This window comes from Pseudorasbora parva, chromosome 25, assembly GCF_024679245.1.
Source record: "Pseudorasbora parva isolate DD20220531a chromosome 25, ASM2467924v1, whole genome shotgun sequence".
NCBI classification, from domain to species: Eukaryota; Metazoa; Chordata; class Actinopteri; order Cypriniformes; family Gobionidae; genus Pseudorasbora; species Pseudorasbora parva.
In genome coordinates, this window is record NC_090196.1 from 31,724,150 (window position 1) to 31,745,257 (window position 21,108).

The window sequence follows — 21,108 nt, forward strand, 5'->3', positions numbered from 1 at the left end:
ATAATGGATGTCAATGGGGTCTAAGTCTAATTATATGCATTATACAAGCAATGGTTGAGTTAAAAATCTTCATTTGTGTTCTACTGAAGAAACAAACACACTTACATGTTGGATGCACTGGGGGTCAGCAGATAAACATCACAGTCTCATTTTTGGGTGAACTATCCCTTTGATTAAACTAAATTTTATGTACATTCATAAGTTATAAAAATAAAGTTTGAGCTCTATTCAGCCACGGCTTTGGGTTTACTCTTCTCTGTGAGTTTGTCCGGTTCGGGCGCCTCCTCCACCTCATGATCCTCATCCTCGGGGTCTCCGGGAGTGACTGTAGGGGGAGACGGGGCGCTGCTCACATCCGCCTCGGGCTCTGGAGAGACAGACGGAGCATTAGGATGAACTGAGCTTATTAGAATCCAGCCATTATCCGTCTGTCTATGTAAGTCGAGGTAGGGCTGCACAATTAATCAAATTTGTAAACGTGATTACAATTATGGAAAAAAACAATTGTCTCAATTATGTAATCACAATTACAAAAAAAAGGTCCACTCCTGCGTTTAATGTGTTCCCCCCCTACATGTTATCTTTAGTCCCCCCCCCCCATTGTTTAATTTTATTTTTTAGTATAACATAATACCATACATATATTTTTGAAGGAACTGTATGTAAGAAATGTATTTCAATGAATCATAAAATGGCCCTGATATGTCACTAGACATTAAGAAATCATGTTAATTTCAAACACTTATATCACTGCCAACAGTAGTCCGACCAGGATATTGTCATTATAAAGTTGTTGTTGCAGCCCTCAACTGATGTTGATGATGACATGTTGTGTTTTGGCCTGAAGCTCCGCCCTCCACCGATCGACCAATCATGAAGTCAGTAGTGTTTGGGCATCCGGGTTGCCAGATCTGCTCTAGTTACCACAGCTGCAGATCTACAAACGTTCCTGCTGATCCTGCAGCCAATCTGGCAACCTCGAGTCAGGGGGAGGGGGATACAACTGCAGTACCAGTTTTGGCCACAATCTTACATACACTTCCTTTAATTTAAAGAAAGCAAACATTTTCAGCCCTTTTTTTTATATAACAATATAGCATGCAGTCGCTTCAAATTGTTATAAAGCTATTCAAAACTTAATTCAATGTAAATTGTGATAATCGTAATTTATAAATCGCAATTACAATTTCAGGGGAATAATCGACAATTATGGTTTTGTCATAATCGTGCAGCCCTAAGTGGAGGGGTTCTGTACCTGCGGTGATCTGCATGCTCTTGCTGTAGCCTGCGGCTGAAGACATGGCCTGACCCAGGGCCTGGTTGGTGCCCAGGGGCTGCTGGGAGCTGCTGGGTTTGCTGGAGGAGGACCGGTGGCTGGTCTTGCCGTCTTTGCCCGGTTTGCTCCAGTAAAGGTTCTCACCCGCTTGTAGAGCGGCGCCCATTTTCTGAGCCATTTCAACCATCTGTGTGAGAAAGAGAGGAGATCGCCTGTGATTCATGGCAATGTGAGCATTTGTGTTAGAAACATCATTTTTACTCATTACCAGATTGATATGATGAGGAAGAGCATATAGGTAGAATGCAAAAATGAATGTTTGAATGTTCATAAAATATTATTTTCCATTGTTGCATCACCTCTCTTCCCAGTCTGTTGGTAATGCTCTGTTTAGTTCCTGTCCCTATGAAACCCCTCCTTCTGAAAAGCACAATGTGCTCTGATTGGTCAGCTGGAGCAGTGTGTTGTGATTGGTCAAGCGGTTGTCTGGGAAATGTCCCGCCCCTTACCAGTTTCAACACACTACTAAATAACTCAACCAGGCCCCGCCTCTTTATTCTGCATGAATTATTGAAATGAGGATTATTGTGACGTGTTTGTTCCAAGAAGAAAATTCAACACAACAATGGAGTTCAGAAACAATGACTCTGATATAGAGAAGAACTCCCACTGGAGGGACTCAAACAGCAACATTACACACTAAAGAAAGCATAAATAGGACCTCTTGAAGAAAAGAAAAAAATTTAAACAACTTTTAGAACCAATATCTAAGCATAATCTATAAGCATGTTCGCTCACAAATGTTCATTATTATAAATGCAAAACTGTTTATATATTATTTAAATTGTAAAGTATTTATACATATATCATGGTAGTACCTACCTACGCACACACACACATATATATATAGTGCCTTGCGAAAGTATTCGGCCCCCTTGAACTTTGCGACCTTTTGCCACATTTCAGGCTTCAAACATAATGATATGAAACTGTCATTTTTTGTGAAGAATCAACAACAAGTGGGACACAATCATGAAGGGGAACGAAATTTATTGAATATTTCAAACTTTTTTAACAAATCAAAAACTGAAAAATTGGGCAAAATTATTCAGCCCCTTTACTTTCAGTGCAGCAAACTCTCTCCAGAAGTTCAGTGAGGATCTCTGAATGATCCAATGTTGACCTAAATGACTAATAATGATAAATAGAATCCACCTGTGTGTAATCAAGTCTCCGTATAAATGCACCTGCACTGTGATAGTCTCAGATAGTCTGGAGAAGTTTAAAGCCGGATTTGGATACAAAAATAATTCCCAAGCTTTAAACATCCCAAGGAGCACTGTGCAAGCGATAATAATGCAATGAAAGGAGTATCAAACCACTGCAAATCTACCAAGACCTGGCCGTCCCTCTAAACTTTCAGCTCATACAAGGAGAAGACTGATCAGAGATGCAGCAGAGAGGCCCATGATTCCTCTGGAGGAACCGCAGAGATCTACAGCTGAGGTGGGAGACTCTGTCCATAGGACAACAATCAGTCGTATACTGCACAAATCTGGCCTTTCTGGAAGAGTGGCAAGAAGAAAAAAGTGTTGTTTAAAGTTTGCCACAAGCCACCTGGGAGACACACCAAACATGTGGAAGAAGGTGCTCTGGTCAGATGAAACCAAAATTGAACTTTTTGGCAACAATGCAAAACGTTATGTTTGGCGTAAAAGCAACACAGCTCATCACCCTGAACACACCATCCCCACTGTCAAACACGGTGGTGGCAGCATCATGGTTTGGGCCTGCTTTTCTACAGCAGGGACAGGGAAGATGGTTAAAGGGGGGGTGAAACACTCAGTTTCAGTCAGTGTCATGTCAATCTTGAGTACCTATAGAGTAGCATTGCATCCTGCATATCTCCGAAAAGTCTTTATTTTTTTAATAATTATATAAGAAAGATGCGCTGTTCCGAGTCTTTCCGAAAAAAGCCGAGCGGGTGGGGGCGTGTCGTGTGAGCGGAGCTAAATAATGACGTGTGCAGCAGCGCGCTGTGTGTTGAGTCGAGTGCGTCGTAAAGCTGTGTCATCCCTAACAGCGGGAAAAAAACTTTATTCAAAATAAAAATATGGCTTTTAATCAGATACAGCCATACATCTATGATCCGGAATCAGACCCAGAGGCTGCAGTTGAACAGGAGCAGCAGCAAAAACGACTAGAGCAGGACGTCTCTATGTGGTACAAGTTATACACTAACTATATAATATGCTTAGCGGCTTGTGTTATTTACATATTTATACTTGAATTATATCGTCGTATTTTTGTCTTTGAAGGTGTACATGTGGGAAGTGCAGTTGTGCACGTGTGTTTGTGTGTTTACGCGTGGTTTGTGTAGACAGTAAGCGGACTAAAAAAAACACAGACATTTGAAGCAGTCTCACTCACCCTTCTAACGTTGGGACTGCTCCATCCTTCAGCATTAGGCGATCGGGAAAATCCGGCGTCGAGCTGGGCCTTGTTTATGAAACAGTCGGCACCGAAATGCAGCGAACAGATATAAACATTCGCGCAACTCAGTTGCTGATCCGGAAAAGCAAATTACATCCACTGTTGCCTTACCGCGGGGTTTTGGGGAATCTGTGCAGGACTGTCTTGGTCTGGCAACCAAAAACGCACTTTTTTGGGGACATTGTTATGTGCTATGTGTAATTGTCACCTGTCCAGCATCCTACAAACCAGCGCTTTGATGGGCGTAGCCTGTTACTTTCGCTCTCTCCCTCGCTCTCTCTCACGCGCTTCCGGTAGAATTGTCCGTAAGGCCCATACAAGGAAATTCCGCCCCCATTAACGTCAAAGGGGACGCATGATCTCAAAAAACTTGCCGAAACTTATGACTAACCGGAAGTAGTATTTTTGACAAAGAAATACTCCCATCAAACGTCCACCTTAACTTTTGAAACTTTGTCCATGTTTAGTATGGGATTCCAAGTCTTTAACAGTGTAAAAAGATCAGTATGCATGAAACAGCATTTCACCCCCCCTTTAAAATTGATGGGAAGATGGATGGAGCCAAATACAGGACCATTCTGGAAGAAAACCTGATGGAGTCTACAAAAGACCTGAGACTGGGACGGAGATTTGTCTTCCAACAAGACAATGATCCAAAACATAAAGCAAAATCTACAATGGAAAGTAGGGATGCACGATATTGGATTTTTGCCGATATCCGATATGCCGATATTTTTCAGCTCATTTTGGCCGATGCCGATGCCGATATATGTTTATTTTTTCCCTTTGTTTGGAAACAACACCATTTTGAGCAAAAACTATTTTTTTTCATTCTGGTTTCAGATTTCTGAGGTATCCTTACTAAAAGGATTCTTGTTGAAGATAAATAAATGTTAATAAAGTTCTTTTTATGATAAGAGTATATTAAAAGCTCTGAAAATAACAATAATAAAGTCAGTAATTTTTCACCCCAGATGCAGCTGTAACCTAAATATTGTATTTTTGGATTTAACGTTTGTGCACATGAAGTGGGGGTGGCATGACATCCATCGATGCTGTCTTTTAATTCTACAATTATTGTAGAGCTCCTTGGATTATTTTTCATCATCCATTTCGTAAAATTTTATTACAGATTAATACACTGTATATAAAACTATTTAATTTACAAGTGTCATGCTTGTGATTTATGACATCATTACTGATTTGTTTATTCTGAACAAGAAGTAACTTCAATTTATTTGTGTATTCTACTTTTCATTGTATTAGTGTAACAACAGCGCACCCACTACATGTATAAATATATAGCGGTCTAGTTGGAGGGCACTAGGACCTGGAGGAGCTTCTGCTGCTGTGGAGGCTGCCGCACGCGCTAGAGAGTGGGACTGGGGAGACGCGATTGGGCTTGTTTTGGGCTAGTTTTGTTGTGAAAACGTGGCAAATCTGCTGCTGACGGTAACGTCCTTCTGTACGTGCATTCAGAAATTCAAGGCAGCATTTAAAAACAGTCAATATAAATCACTGTACATGCAATGTATTTTCTTGTTTTCACTTGAAGAATGACCGCAGTGCTGACATGGTCTTATCGCTGTAGCACTCCTTGCACACGTGAGTTATTGCAGGCACATATCAACACGTTATCATATCGGCAAGGCATATCGGCATAATGTTTTCACATCGGCCGATTCCGTTGTCGTGCCGATAATATCGTGCATCCCTAATGGAAAGGTTCAAAAATAAACATATTCAGGTGTTAGAATGGCCAAGTCAGAGTCCAGACCTGAATCCAATCGAGAATCTGTGGAAAGAACTGAAAACTGCTGTTCACAAACGCTCTCCATCCAACCTCACTGAGCTCCAGCTGTTCTGGAGGAGGAATGGGCAAATATGTCAGTCTCTCGATGTGCAAAACTGATAGAGACATACCCCAAGCGGCTTACAGCTGTAATCGCAGCAAAAGGTGGCGCTACAAAGTATTAACTTAAGGGGGCCGAATCATTTTGCACGCCCAATTTTTCAGTTTTTGATTTGTTAAAAAAGTTTGAAATATCCAATAAATTTCGTTCCACTTCATGATTGTGTCCCACTTGTTGTTGATTCTTCACAAAAAAATTACAGTTTCATATCATTATGTTTGAAGCCTGAAATGTGGCAAAAGGTCGCAAAGTTCAAGTGGGCCGAATACTTTCGCAAGGCACTGTGTATTATATATATAAATACATTTTTATTTTTATATTAAAAAAAAAAATCTTCTTTTTTTTATTTTATAGGCGCAGCTTGGACTGAGGCTGTATAAGATGATTTACAGATTTGATAATGTTTGTGAGGATTGTGGCATCAAATCTTTAAAAAATATCAGAGTGTTCTGTTTTTATTGCTTATAAACTACATAATCAAGACCAGAATGGTTGTTTTGTCACATTCAGTGTTAATCATATGGTTTTTTTCATGTCTAAGTGGGCAGAATAAGAGCAGGCGTCAGTACCTCTGGGTCAAACTCTGTGTTGCTGTTGTTCTCAAGCTGAGCGTTGACTTTTCTCTCCATCTCCTGGTACTGCTGCAGGGCGGCCTTCTTATCGCCCTGATTATACAGGAACACCGTAAAGTTCAGACTCACCAGCGGGTTTGACCTGTCAGGGCAGAACTCACTTAATTAAACTCAACTCATTTTACACAAGCTGATGCACGCTGTAGATTTACCAGCACAGATCAGAGAGTGAGAACATACTCATCCAGCTGAACCGCCTGCTCGTAAGACCTGCGGGCGTTGTCAGCGTCATCCAGATTGGTCAGGGCAACTGATGGAGATAATTAATCAAATTAAACTGGATTCAGTTTACAAAGGAATATGACATTTACAACTATTACAAATATATTTAATTTAATAAAAATAAACATTTAAAAGCAGCACATGTCCTGGGAAACTGCCCCAGAATATCTGTAACAAGTTTTTGTACATTATAAATGACTTGTGTCTCTGTGTTTGAAAGGCAATCGCGTGAGATGCTTCTGGGAAGGAATTAAACCAATTCATTCTGATGACAGACTTTGGCTCAGGCATTTCAGAACCGCCAACTCAGCATATGAGATGCGATTGGCCTGCTGGTTAGTCCAGTGATCCAATCACATCCTCCGTTGAGGAAAAGTCACATGAGTTTTTTGTTGTGCATTCGAGGGGTTTATTTGGTAAATTTGATTCACAGACGTGCTGGATTTGATCAAGCTTTTTGAACTTTTTATTGCAAATAAACTATATATCCGTGACCCAGTTTCAACACATCATTGATTTCACTACATACAGAGCCTCTAAAATAAAAAATAAGTATACAGGCTTCTGCATGCCTCCAAGAAAATATTCAAATGTGCATTTTTTTGAGTACAATTTCTAGTTTTATCCATACTATGACCTATTTCCTTAGTGCATCACTGCCATCTTACTATAAAGAAGAGAGCATTGATGCACATTAATTAATAGAGTTGTTTGCTCAAAATGTGGTTTTCCTTAGGGTGGTACCTCTAATATCAAGGGCTAATGTCCAATTTAACGCATCGTCTGTGGCAGCGGAGAAACCATGAGATGAAACACGCCAAGTTTGCCAAGTTCAAAGGTCTATAAAAAAGACAGGTACTGTGAAAAAGTGTTCAAACATGTGGTTTCAGTTAAAGCAGTACATCATATTTCAAGGCCTTAGGTCTGCTTTAACACATACTCTGTGAGGGCCAAGAAACCACACCGTGAAATGGGCTGATGGCGCAATAGTTGGCTCAGTGTGCATTGTCCCATATGTTAAGTTGAATGTTTTCTCGTGCACACATAAAAGTCTAAATTTTGTATTTTAAAAAAAAGGGGTCTCCCAGAGTAATTCTGTGCTAAGAATATTGTGAGCAAAAACCCGAAATGCTTTCTTCCGGTCTGTGTGATGTGATTGGTCCACTGGTTTTACATCGAGGGATTTATTCAGTAAATGCGTTTCCATTGTAGTTTATGCACATCCTCTTATCGGATAAAAAAATGTATCTGCTTCAAGAATTTATGCACATCTTGCTACTTCCATCCAGTATTACTTTTTCCAAATTTCCTAAAATGTGCATAAAAATACAGCTCTGGAAAAATTAAGAGACTACTTAACATTGATTTCTCAATGTTAATTGGTCTCTTAATTTTTTCCAGAGCTGTAGGTGGCTGGAAACATAGCTATTGATTATGTGATATATGTACCGGCCAGGAGCATGTAGAGTTCGCTCATGCGTGGCCGCAGGTTGATGGCGGCGCTCAGGAAGTGGAAAGCTGACGCGTACTGCTGCATGGTGAGATGAACCAAACCCAGATTATACAGGATCTTCCAATCAAACGGAGACAGGTAGTTTGCCCTCTTCAGACAGCTGATGGCCTGGAGGAGAGAGGCAAGAGGGACATGAAATCAACAAGGGATAAGCTAGGGTAGAAAAATGTTCCAGTGATGGTCTGTAACTCACAGCGACGTATTTCTTTTTGCCGAAGAAGCACATCCCGATGTTATTCCAGAGCGGGGGGCTTTCGGGGACAGCGTATGCCGCTACACGATACTTGTTCATGGCCACGTCATAATCCCCATGAGTCTGCATCATACTGCCGGCGGCGAGGATGGCCTGAACACGTGACAAACAACAGAATGCAAAGACAAAACTAATTATATTAAAGAAAAAAAATTATAATTACAGACAAATTGTTGTCACAAATTCCCAAATATTATTTAAAACAATGTTTATCAACCAGGGGCCTCAAAATGACTCTTGGTTATCAAGTTTTTAATGTTGTTTATAGGTCTATAAGGTGTTTTTAATATGCTTTAAGACAAACCATGTGCACATTTTTAAGTCCCACCATTGCTGAGTATTTCCTCTTTATCACTGCAGTGAACCAAAGACACGGTTTGAATTTGCTGGTGCTTCTGACATCACAAACTACCTTCTGTAACCAATCACGTCACGAGGGGGGCGGGGCTTTAGCATATCATTCACTATGACCGCTCTGGAGCAGGGGAGTCTCAAAAGAAGCAGGTTATACTGGTGTATTTTTCAGTTTATTTGAAAAAGCGAGTATTTTTAGCAATATAGTGGGTGAATTATGTACATGATGTATATTATGAGGTTATGATGAACTATATGTTCTATGATGTTTTTAGAAAGGGAATGGGAACATGGTTTGTGTAAGATAAGCGACACATTATTAGCTGTTTGATAACGTAGTCAAGCAAAAGCATAATCATATTAATTACCATTATGAGTCTGACTTTGTAAAGAGCGATCAATTTGTTTCGTTACATTACCATTCGTTTTGACTTGTAGACAAGCCTGTATGAGTGAGTGGAGGCGGGGCTCGTTTGCATTGAAGGGGGGATTCTGAAATCCACTGCCGCTTCAATATACCTGTATATATTTATATCCTAATTAACTTCATAATCAAAACTTTAATCAATATTTATCCTATATTATTATAATGATTCTATCCAGTTATGATTTTGTTTTAGTTTCTTGTTTTCTAAAGTGTGTATTTGGTCTCTGAGGAGTGACTGAGGGTCTGGCCTAGAGATGTGTGATGTGTCAATAAACACTGGCAACAAGGTCGTGATTTTTGAGGTATCACACACCCCTAACATGTAAGGAGTGCAGTAACAGGGTTTACTCACTTAGCCCGGCTTCCAGATATGAAATATGGATTTGTCTTTCATTTAATTTATTATGTTTTATTCCTTTTATATTTCCTTTTATTGAAACACTAAAGACTCAAGATGAATATTGCCTGTACTATTGTGTGTCCCTCTCACTCAAAGAAAGCACGTTATCAGTATGCTTTGGGAAGAACTGGAGCTTAATCAGCTCCAACCTTGGAGACACTGTGTATCTGTGTGTGTGCGCAATATTCTCTGTTACAGATCAGTGTTGAGAATGGTGTACAATGGGCACCCTAAGCGATGGGTGGACTTGTTGTTCTGGACAAGCTGGCACCTGCTCCAGATCTGGAAGGTCACTACGGGCCTAATTCTGGGTGAAAGCATCAACAAGTGACACGTCAGTGGAAACGTGCATCAGATTAACTGACTCGAGTGGAAATTTACCATGACTGTGCATTGTCTCTGAGCCAATCAGAACCATCCACATTGCAGTAATGTTGTGGATAAGACCTTGAAAACGGTATAACTGTTGGGACAATTGTATGTACGATAGGGCGAGGCAACGAGACAGTGAGAGAGGGAGCGCAGCCTACGAACTCCTTGTGAGACTTGAAGCTGGCTTCTGCTTTTGAAACGGCAAACTATTCTTAAGTAAATTTTTCTTTTAATTAATTACAATCCTGACTCTGTCTTCATTTCTTCACTACTGGTCCTGGGTCATAAGCTGTTAACCCCTAAAAGCATATTCATGAGGCCATGTATAATAAATGAAGCAAGGGTGTCGAGTTACATTTCAGCTATTTTAAGGCATGAATATTTTTTTTCACAGGGAAAAACGTTTAAATGTCATTTTGGAGATTAAAGATGAGTTTTAAGGGATACAACTATTGACTACAGTGAGATTTAAAAATATTTAAAATGGGCAAAACAAGCATTAAAAGCTTAAACAACTCAATGTCTTAGTATTTGGTTAAATTTTTATAACGAATATACATTATGTCAAGTTATGCCAAGCTCTGAAATATGCTACTGGAAAGAAATTGTGAGTCTGGGTTTTTAAATATTGTTGTGGACAATGAAGTAAAAAAGGTTGAGATCCACTGATTTAAATTGTAAAGTATATGCAATCATAATTGTTTTTATGATTTTTGTTACTGTATTAGAGTAATTAAAAATTTCAAACAAAATACACATACAAGAACACACACACAAATTCAGTGTCACGGTCAAATGGGGTTGGTGAACTTGAATCCCACCTTGAAGTTATTGGGGTCGTATGTCAGAGCGTTTCCGAGGTGCTCAAAGGCTTTCTGGTATTTCCCAAGCTAATGAAAGACAAGACAAGAGGTAAACATAAAAACTATAATTACTAGGGCTTTCTAACTGAGTCCACCTTAAAGTGTCTAGTTGTTAATATGATTCTATACGATTTTGCCATTTTATCATCCACCAGACAAACATTTTCAAGTTTACTCACTATGAAAAGTAACACATTTTGAAGGTTGGGAGTTTGTTCAGTGCTAGTAAAAATACTTAAGCAACTTCACTAATCATCGTCAGTTTTCTGTGTTTGAAATCAAACTGAAGGCATGAATGATCTGTTCACAATCCCAGACTGGCCACTCACCTGCATGTAGAGCAGTCCCAGCGTGGTCAACAGCTCTGTGTTCTCAGGAGAAAATCTGAGAAAGATAACCGTGAATATTTTGATTAATTTTTACTTTATTTAAAGCATAAATATTTTTTTTTACATTATTTCCCTGAAAATTAAGCACATTTGGCTGTAATTGTCATTACTGTAATGCAGGCATTACCAATAGTTTTTTGGCCAAACCTTTTTGATCTAAAATATTTACTTGAGATTGATCAAAATAATAATCCATTCACATGGTCACAGTTTCCCGGATGCTGATTAATGGCCACATGAAATTATAATTATAATTTCCCGGCGCATCCCTAATACACACCAATCAGGCATAACATTATGACAGGAGAAGAGAATAACTGATTCTCTTCATCACGGCTCCTGTTAGTGGGTGGGATATATTAGGCAGCAAGTGAACATTTAGTCCTCACAGTCGATGTGTTAGAAGCAGAAAAAATAGGCAAGCGTAAGGATTTGAGCGAGTTTGACAAGGGCCAAACTGTGATGTCTAGACGACTGGGTCAGAGCATCTCCAAAACTGCAGCTCTTGTGGGCTGTTCCCGGTCTGCAGTGGTCAGTCTCTATCAAAAGTGCTCCAAGAGGAACAGTGGAGAACCGGCCACAGGGTCATGGGCGGCCAAGGCTCATTGATGCACGAGCAGACGAGCTACTGGAGCTCAAATTACTCAAGAAGTTAATGCTGGTTCAGATAAAAAGATGTCAGAATACACTGTTGCGTATGGGGCTGCATAGCCGCAGACCAGTCAGGTTCAGCTTAACCAGTCATCAGTCATCTTAACCTGATTTAGCAAAGTATCACACTTCAGTCGACCAATCAGATTTCAGTGGGTGGTTTGTGTCTCAGGTCACTATAACCTTATTTAAATCTAGTTATGCTTATTAGTTGCTGTTCCAGGACTAAAGCATATTGATTCAGAAACGTGTGTCCTGCTCGACTCAATCACATTGTGGCGGGTCGGGTGACACTCTTGAGAGGGATGAAAGAAGCCCTTTCTCGGGTCTCAGACTCCTCCATCACGTGTGTGTTTGAGCGGCTTATGCCAGCAGCGAGCTGTTATTAATTCATGCTGGCTGTGAGGCACATCTTCCTGCTATCGTGAGGTGGGAAATGTGGGAACTCTGCGGCGGCCGCTGAAAGCTCCTCTCATTACGAAGCGTCCCACTGCTACACGTTACTAATTCATCGGCTCAGCGGGAGGGCTACGATAATGAGGAGATCTCAAACACACACACACACACGAATGCTCCCTGCTGTTCTCTGATATCTGAGCCAGACCCGCAGACTCTCTCTGTGTGTGTGTGTGTGTGTGTGTGTGTGTGTGTGTGTGTGTGTGTGTGTGTGTGTGTGTGTGTGTGTGTGTGTGTGTGTGTGTGTGTGTGTGTGTGTGTGTGTGTGTGTGTGTGTGTGTGTGTGTGTGTGTGTGTGTGTGTGTGTGTGTGTGTGTGTGTGTGTGTGTGTGTGTGTGGACAAGGGGAGGAGAATTCTTCAGAGTCATCTACATTTCTGCTCTCCGGGAAGAAAGGAAAGTCAACAACAGTAATCAAGAGTCATCAAATCGTTGGATTCCCGCTGAGAAAAGCAGATTAGTGATTCCTTTTGCACTTTCATTTGTTGAATGTTAGTCTTTGCAGGAGTGGCTGACCCAAAAATAAAAACTCTGTCATTATATATTCACCCTCAGGTTGGTCCAAACTACAAAGACCTTATATATTGGTGAACACATTGTGTGTTTTCTATACAATCAATGTATATAGAGCTTATGAACATAAAGTATTAAAAAACATGAGGACTAGTGTCGTTTGCCATCAGTGATCCCCTCAGAAAGAAATAAGAAGCTATATTATGCTTTAGGATAAGGAGGGCTATTTTTAATGGCCTTTGCCTTCCGACATCGTTTTGATTGGAATTAAGCATTATATTTATTTTTCCCAAATACTCATTATTATTCTCAATTATTCATTGCCATAATACAAACAATAATTATTAGCAATATATACTGTAAAAAAATTTTTAACTGTAAACTATTTACACATAATCTACATGTATTTTTGTTATGAAATACACAAATTGTAAACTAATTACACAAATTACAAATTTTTGGGGGAAAAAAATCATATTAAAATATTAAATATAAAATAATAAAGAAATAATGTTAGTAATAATAATTATTACAAAAAATATATATATATATATGAAAATATATTCATGTTTTGGGGGGTAAAAATTAAAAATTTAAATTCATTACACATTAAAATAAAATTAATAAAGAAATAATAACTATTATTTAAATACACTGTCGTTTAAATACATTTTCCTGCAAATAACAAAATAAATTTTGGTCTGCAACTCACACAAAGCCATCATATGACTGTAAAAGTGATTCAGACTACTGTTATAACACATTTATGGTGCTTTTGCATGTTCTTTGAGCTTGACAGCTGTTGCTACTATTCGCTGTATGGAAAAGAGCAGCGGGAAGATTTAGCCTACTTTTGTTTTCCATTGAAAAAAAAAGAAAGTTATACGGGTATGGACAACATGAAATGTGAGTAAATAATGACAGCTTTTGGGTGAGCTGTCCCTTTAAGGAAAAAAAGACAGCCTACTTCAGCAAGTCCACAGGTTTTTTTTTGAGAAGACAAAGAGAAAGAAAAAAAAGAAGAGGTAGAGAGAGAAACAGAAAAGGGAGATGTTAGAGCGGTCACAGTGAGACAGTAAATGTGATTAATTACAGCTATGAGCGCTTCACTGATCCCAGCATGCTTCGCTGCCTTGGGCGTCTTATCTGCGCGGTGGCAGAGCGACACGCTGAGAGCATCTCTAGGCGTCTGAAGTTCCTCTCTGGCAACAAAACTCGTACATCTTTACAAACGTTGTGCAAAACATGACCAAAATCTGTTGAAATGCGTTCTGTGTAAGTCACCACAAAAGTGTGTTTGACTCTTCAAGTCAAGTGTGACTGGTGACAAGACATACGATAAAACATGTTTGGAGGTCTAAGTGCTCGAGTTATGCAGCTTTTGATCCGAACGTACGAGAATCGCGGCTAATGACCTCCACATGAAAAGTGAGATTGCTTGATAGCAAGGAAGCATGATGTGCACGCATGAAACATAAAACACATATTTATGCGAGTAAAAGTGTTCATCAAACTTGACAGGATGCTCTTGGTGAATTTAAAGTAGTGCAAGAACTACATGAGTTTGGTGGACCGTAGTGCAAAATGTTAATAACAAATATTAATATTAATAATAGTAATAATAAGTAGTAGACACTAAATATCAAAAACTATTTAATAAATTCTCTCTCTCTCTCTCTCTCTCTCTCTCTCTCTCTCTCATATATATATATATATATATTACACATTCACACTTTCATTTGTAATTATGCAAATTAAATATCTAATAAATTATATATATACACATATATATATATATATATATATATATATATATACACACACATACACACTTTTTTATTATTATTGTTATTATTATTATTATTATTATTATAAATATAAATTAGTATTTAAATATAGCGTCAAATATGTATATATTCTTTTTTTTAAATAATGGCAGAGTGGAAAAGATAGGTATAGTTGTAAAATATATAAATTGTAAACTATTTACACAATCATACATTTTTGAAAAGAAAAACCATATCAAAAATAATATTAAATTATACATTAAATAATAAATTAACAAAGAAATAATAATAATAATTATTTAAATATTAAATCATGATTAATTAGAGAAAAAGCTTCGATTGACAATCTCTCTCTCTCTCTCTCTCTCTCTCTCTCTCTCTCTCTCTCTCTCTCTCTATAAAGTATTTATTGTACTAAATTTAATTTATATTTATATACACCAAACTTCACAGTCTCCAGATGCTCTTGTAGAATTTAAACTAGTGCAAGAACTATGATGCTTTGGTGCAAAAGATAAAATGCTACAACAATATAAAAGATGAGCCCTTAAAAGTGGGGGTGTGTATGAGACTTACTCCACAGCGCTCTTGTAGACGTCGATGGCTTTCTCCGTGTCCCCCTGCAGTAAGTGGATTTTTCCCAGCATCATGTAGGTCAGATCGTGTTTATTCAGCTGCAATGCCAAGTTTAACTGCTCTTCTGCCTGCAGACACAGAGAGGACGCTTTTAACATCAGTGAGGACTTACGAGTTAGATTCACTCAAATACCATCACTGCTACATCTGTAATCTTACATACAATCAGTAAAAGTACAGGAAGTATGTTAAATAACATATTATGTACTACAATAATATGGAAAAGAAATGACTGAACGGATCAGAATCTTACACTCCTGAAGTCTTTGGTGAAGATGTAGCAAACGCCCAGATTATGGCTGATCTCCTGCAGGTAAAAATAATCACACATTAATTCAGTATTTCACATGCATCTCATTAAATTACAGGTGATTAAAATGAAAGTTCACACTTTTTTCCCCACACAATTTACTCAAGTCACACCAGACCTGTGGAACAAAAAAGCTGAAATCAAAAGAATATACTCTTTTCTGTTTAATCAAAGCCAATGGTTGTGAAACTTCAAGAGGACTAAATAAAATAAATATAAGAATAATAGTAAATAAAATTAACAAAATTGAATTAACAATTTAAATAAATAAATAAATGAAATATAAACCCTAACCACTACATTAACACATCTAAATTAATACATACATAACAATATAAACTATACACAATATAAACCTTGTCGCTAACTGAACAATCTAAATAAAAATACATAAAATACACACAAATAAACCCTGACCCCTACCTTAACAATTTCAATAAAATAAAATAAATAAAATATACGGTTTAAACCCTGACCCTATCTTAATCATTTAAATAATATTAATACAAAAAATAAAATAAAATAAAAAACTGACCCCATCTTAACCATTTAAATAAAATAAATAAATAATATATACAAAATAAACCCTGACCCTATCTTAATCATTTAAATATAATAAAATAAAAAATAACAATTAAATAATAATAATTGTATACCCCTAGCATGAACCCTAATAAAAAAATAAAAAAAAATACAGTATAAACCCTGACCCCTATCTTAACCATTTAAATATAATAATAATAATAATAATAATAATAATAATAATAATAATAATAATATACAGTATAAACCCTAGCACCTACCATAACCATTGAAATAAATAAATAAATGAATAAATAAATAAAGTCTGTCTATAACTTAACATTGAAATAAATAAATAAATAAATAAATAAATAAATAAGTCACTGTATAGAAAAGACCTTTGTAAAGAAATTTCTTGTATGGAAAAAAACAACAACAACAGCATATGAGTCTGGAACAAGATCAGGGGGCGAGTTTCATTTTTTAGTGAATAACTCATTTAAACACACTGATGTGAACTTACCCAGTCTTTCTGATTGAGACGTGCTGCTTCATTATAAACCTCAATAGCAGCTTTGTGCTTCCCTAATAGGAAACTAAACACAAAGTAGGCACAGTTCATGAAATAAGTTAACATATTTCTTAATTCATTTCTATTCAAACCAGATTCGATAGGCACAGCATATATATATATCTGGACTTAATTGTGCTTACAGCGATCGCGCCACTTGCTTGAGGTTGTCAGAGCTTTTGGGGTTGAGGATGGCACAACTCTGAAACAACTCTAGAGACTGCTGGATGTTCCCTTCTAACCGCATGATCAGAGCTGCAGACACACACACACACACACAGCAGTCATTCACAGCGATAAACTGGGACACATCGCCTGTGTTTGGAACAGAGCACAAGTGTACTGCATACTACCGTTTAAAGCTAGTTTTTAAATCATATGACCCCATTACATTGCAGCGATTGTGATGATTCTAGCATGTTATTTTTTTGGCAGCGGTTCTTCTAGCCCTGATTGATGGAGTGTGTAGCTTTTCATTTCTTAAGCAACCATGTAGGAAGAACATCATGGCCATATTCCTGGAGGACAATGTCAAGATTAATCAGTCTCATATTGTGAGAGAATGAAGGATCATTTTCACACGAATTGGCGTCCAGACCTTAAATTAGAGCAGAGAAGGCTCTCGGAAAATGAGAGCTTTAGAGAAACTGTCGAGTCGTTTGAGAATCACTGAGAAATGAGGTGATGTGCAACGTAAAGTATATTATGAGAACATTAAAGTGTTTTTTTTTACCTTTGATGCATGTAAACCTTTTGTAGAAGACTCCAAAACTAAATTAGGAGCCTTTAAAATAGCATAATAGGAGCACTTTAACAACTCAAATAAATCTAGCTCAAGCATTATAGTCGAACTGTCTGTCTGTAACATGACTACATTGTAGTAAAATAATGTTTATTGTGTATTTTTCACTGACCTTGAACATACACGGCATATTCACACATGCCTTGAGTTTCATGCAGTTGTTCCTTGATAATGGCCTGAAATCAAAAGCAACACAAATCAGTTCACATTATAAAGAGCATTCTATATATATATCCCCGTAGGATGCTATGGTTTTACCTTGCAGGTCTCATAATCTTTGCGGATGTAATGCAGATGTATAAGCCAGTTTCTCCTTTCCAGAATCGGAAGTTCAGGAGCTGCAGGCAGAAGAGAAACATCCTGTATAGAAGTATGCAACGGTTTCCATCACCCTGTCTTCATGCGCATTTTTAAGTATCGCATCAGAAACGAGTGATAGAAGGTGCTACATTTTGCTCAAAAAATAAATTCTCAAAACCTTCTCGCTTGAGGTGGTTTCTGACATGGAAATGCCCACAAAAATTAAACCCATGTGACTAATCGCTTAAAGGTGCACTATGTAATTTTCCGTCCACTAGAGGGCGCCTATTCAAAACAAAGGTGTAGTTTGATGACGGCAAGTGTGAGCGCAGCATCTTGGGACATGTGGTCTTCACCTCACAGCCGGTAGAAAATAGGACTCGGGCAGAAATCATGTTGATGGATGCGGTTATTAACATTACTGTAGTGTAAAGCAGAGCAGGAGCGAGTGTTGAGGAGCTGAGCACGGCCGCTGGAGCGATTGTTACACAAACACACGGCTCGCGAGCACCAGGGCTTTTATTATGACGGGACGGGACACAGTTGCCGGGGGCCTGCACTGATCCGCTCTTCCAGTCATGTGTATAAGGTAAAGCAGCTCTGTTTATCATATTAGATACATTTAAGTGTGTTTAAAATGATGTTATGACGTTGCGTTCACTTGTTCACACTGCTAAGAGTGAAGCGCTCCTGCCAAATAAAACCTGAAACCGAGGGTAGCGCAGATATGACGCAATTGACAAGCGACTTCCTCAGACGCTATGCTGAAACATCCCGGTCCTTAGTTAAAATAGCAATTTTCTCACAATTTACAAATAGTTGGATACATTTGGGATATTGTAAGAACTCAACTGAACAAAATATATAACACTGGCCTAGTGGTTTTTGGATATTTTACTGCAAAAATACTACATAGTGCACCTTTAATGTGTCTTAAATAATCTACTAAGAAAGTGATATTAAAAGACCAATCTCAGTAAACATCTGCTTTTGTGTACATGGTACGCTTTATTAGTTTGGTGGAATGTGGTCTTTTGTTACCACTTTCTTAAGCCAGGTAAAGTTTTTTTTATATACTGTTGGTTACTAGGTTACCAATACTACCATCATCCACTTGAATAACTTGATGGAGACACACCCAATTCACATTTGCTTGTTTTGCGAACCTTGAAAAGGTTCACGTTTCAGTGGAAACCCAGCTGATGTATAGTGGTGCACAAAAGAGTCCAGACACTTAAAAATGCCATTGCCAATTCTGGAGGATCTTAATTTTCACTTTTCTCAGTCTCAGTGTGTTTGAATTTGTCTGTCAGTCAAATGCTTTGCTTGTAAAGTGTGTTTGCGCAACCTCAATTTCCCATCTAATCCAGGACATTTTAAAGTCACTTCACTGTTCAACAACTTTTTTGGGATTAGTTTAAAAGAGACAAGCCTGATTCCACATAAAAAGCCATTTCATCTTGTGTAGGACATGAACGGGTCTAATCTTGAAAATGCAAATATCAAATGCGGCGCTGAAATTCTGCAGAAAACAGCTTCTATTTTGGATATAGAGGGCAGAGAAAAAACCCTGTGCGCCGCAGCGGTCTCTTCTCGCAATGGGGGGCCACAACAAGACTCCTCATCCCAAATCCAGCGGGCCCCGGAACAAAAGAAGCCCGTCCGCCGTGACATGCAGCGTCTGCATCTTTCTCCTCTTGCTTACAAGCCCCCTGGCAAAATCTGATTTCAATCCGTTCTATTCCTGGACAGACTTTTCCCTGTGAGCCATAATCCTCTTCACTGGAAAATGGGGGGGAAATAAAGGCAAACAGCGCCACCCAGAGGATGAATGCCGTCTAAAAGTTGTGTTTTGCATTACTTTATCTTTTAAAACTGAATTGTACAATGATTTATAATGTGATGTTATAAATGTGACTCTGACCTTTCCTTGGACGAGGTTTCTTGAGGTCTGTGGCAATTGGCAGCTGCACATCCTACTCACAAAAAAATTAAAATACATATGTCACTTACACTTTATTTTAAGGTGTCCTTGTTACATTTAAGTACAGAGTAACATTAATTAACTACATGTATTTACTATAGGGTTATGTGTAGGACTAGGTTTGGTTTTGGATGTAATTATTCATAATTTATAGTTATTACTTCAGTAACTACATGTTACATGTGTGACAAGGACATTTTAAAATAGTGTTACCAGCATTTCAATACAATCTTTTATGTTGTCTTATTGTTGTGCACTTGATACACTTTGACTGCTGACAAATCTTTTAAATTTAATATTTAATTTTATGTTAAGAGAAGCGTAATATTTTTAGAAAATGCAAATCATAATAAAGACAGCATAACAAACACAATGTATATATTATTTACAATTAACGTTAAGTCAATTTACTTGGAAAGAAAAACAATGCAATAAGTTACAACGTAATGGTCCTAAAACGGACTTAAAATATAACCTTATTTTTGATTTTTTAGAAAGACAAGCTTTGCTTTTCAAGCTTTAACGAAATTTGAATAAAACACAGGCTACTTTTGTTATTTAAAATGTCAATCTTTTACTGTTTTCTCTTTGGAGACATACTTAATCTGACGAGCAAGTAAATAACGAAGAATAGCGGTTGCAGACGGCCATAAATCACCATAAAGAAGATATTTGTTCATATCAAATGTTTTAAATGCAAGAGCTTTTGTCTTTTAATAAAAATCTCCATCATTTCTTACCGTTTTCATGGCGTCGTCCGCCATCGCGCTTCTCTCCTTCTCACTTCCGGCGGACGCTTCTTTCTCTATGGCAACGTCCTTGACCTATGGCAAGCCGTTTAAACCTTTATTCATTTTGTGGCTATATTCTTTGATATCAACAAATCAATTTACACAAGCTAAAATGCTATGTTTGATATCAGGAATTAGATTTCCTCTAGTAAAAATGTTAATTCTTGATATTGGTTAGCCTGACAAGCCAGACCCACATCAAGATGTTTGATCTGGAAACTCACTGACAGGGCTCAAATCCGAGGGGCGGGATAAACGGTTGTCTTTCAAACTCCCTCTGCTCGCGATAGGAAAGAGCTACCAGTGCTATAACCAACCAGAGCAACGAAGGTGAAGCAGAGCTTGTTGATAGATTAAACATTCACCGTATCCGGTCGGCAAAACTCTTCCCTTTTTAACTCCAAGTCTTCCAGAGTCATGGTCAAAGCTGATTCGAAAGACCGCCGTTCGCCAGTTTCTATGTTTACTTAGCAGCACGCAAACACAACTCGGCCGTCGTCATTATGGCCCTGCCCACCGACTCTATACACGATGTGATTGGCCCGGCAAGTTTGGCTTTTACAGCTCAGACGTGTATTGAGAGTTGCTAGACGACAATCGCGGGCAGATTAGATTTGCTGCCGCTAGGGTGCGTCTAGATTTCTAGGCTAATTAATGGTACCATCACTCACAGAAATCC

The 21,108-nt window shown here is 38.2% G+C and overlaps 1 protein-coding gene across 1 annotated transcript; it reads right to left on the minus strand.

Annotated features, from left to right (window-relative positions):
• Positions 1-3: 3 nt before the first annotated feature.
• Positions 4-20,454, minus strand: bbs4 (Bardet-Biedl syndrome 4). Its single transcript, XM_067436103.1, has 16 exons — positions 20,379-20,454; positions 19,579-19,630; positions 17,613-17,692; positions 17,467-17,530; positions 16,696-16,807; positions 16,505-16,577; positions 15,403-15,456; positions 15,090-15,217; positions 11,048-11,102; positions 10,677-10,745; positions 8,243-8,395; positions 7,986-8,157; positions 6,495-6,564; positions 6,252-6,396; positions 1,256-1,463; positions 4-367 (listed from the first exon to the last, which is right to left on the minus strand). The coding sequence occupies exons 1-16, from the start codon at positions 20,400-20,402 to the stop codon at positions 225-227; spliced, it is 1,602 nt and encodes a 533-aa protein (XP_067292204.1). The 5' UTR covers positions 20,403-20,454; the 3' UTR covers positions 4-224.
• Between the last annotated feature and the right edge of the window lie 654 nt (positions 20,455-21,108).

Coding starts and splice junctions, on each gene's coding strand:
- bbs4 (XM_067436103.1), bottom strand. CDS start 20,402: ATGGCGGACGACGCCATGAAAACG. Junction 19,631..20,378: donor CGGACGACGCCATGAAAACG/GTAAGAAATGAT, acceptor TTTTGTGAGTAG/GATGTGCAGCTGCCAATTGC. Junction 15,218..15,402: donor TCACCAAAGACTTCAGGAGT/GTAAGATTCTGA, acceptor CTGTGTCTGCAG/GCAGAAGAGCAGTTAAACTT.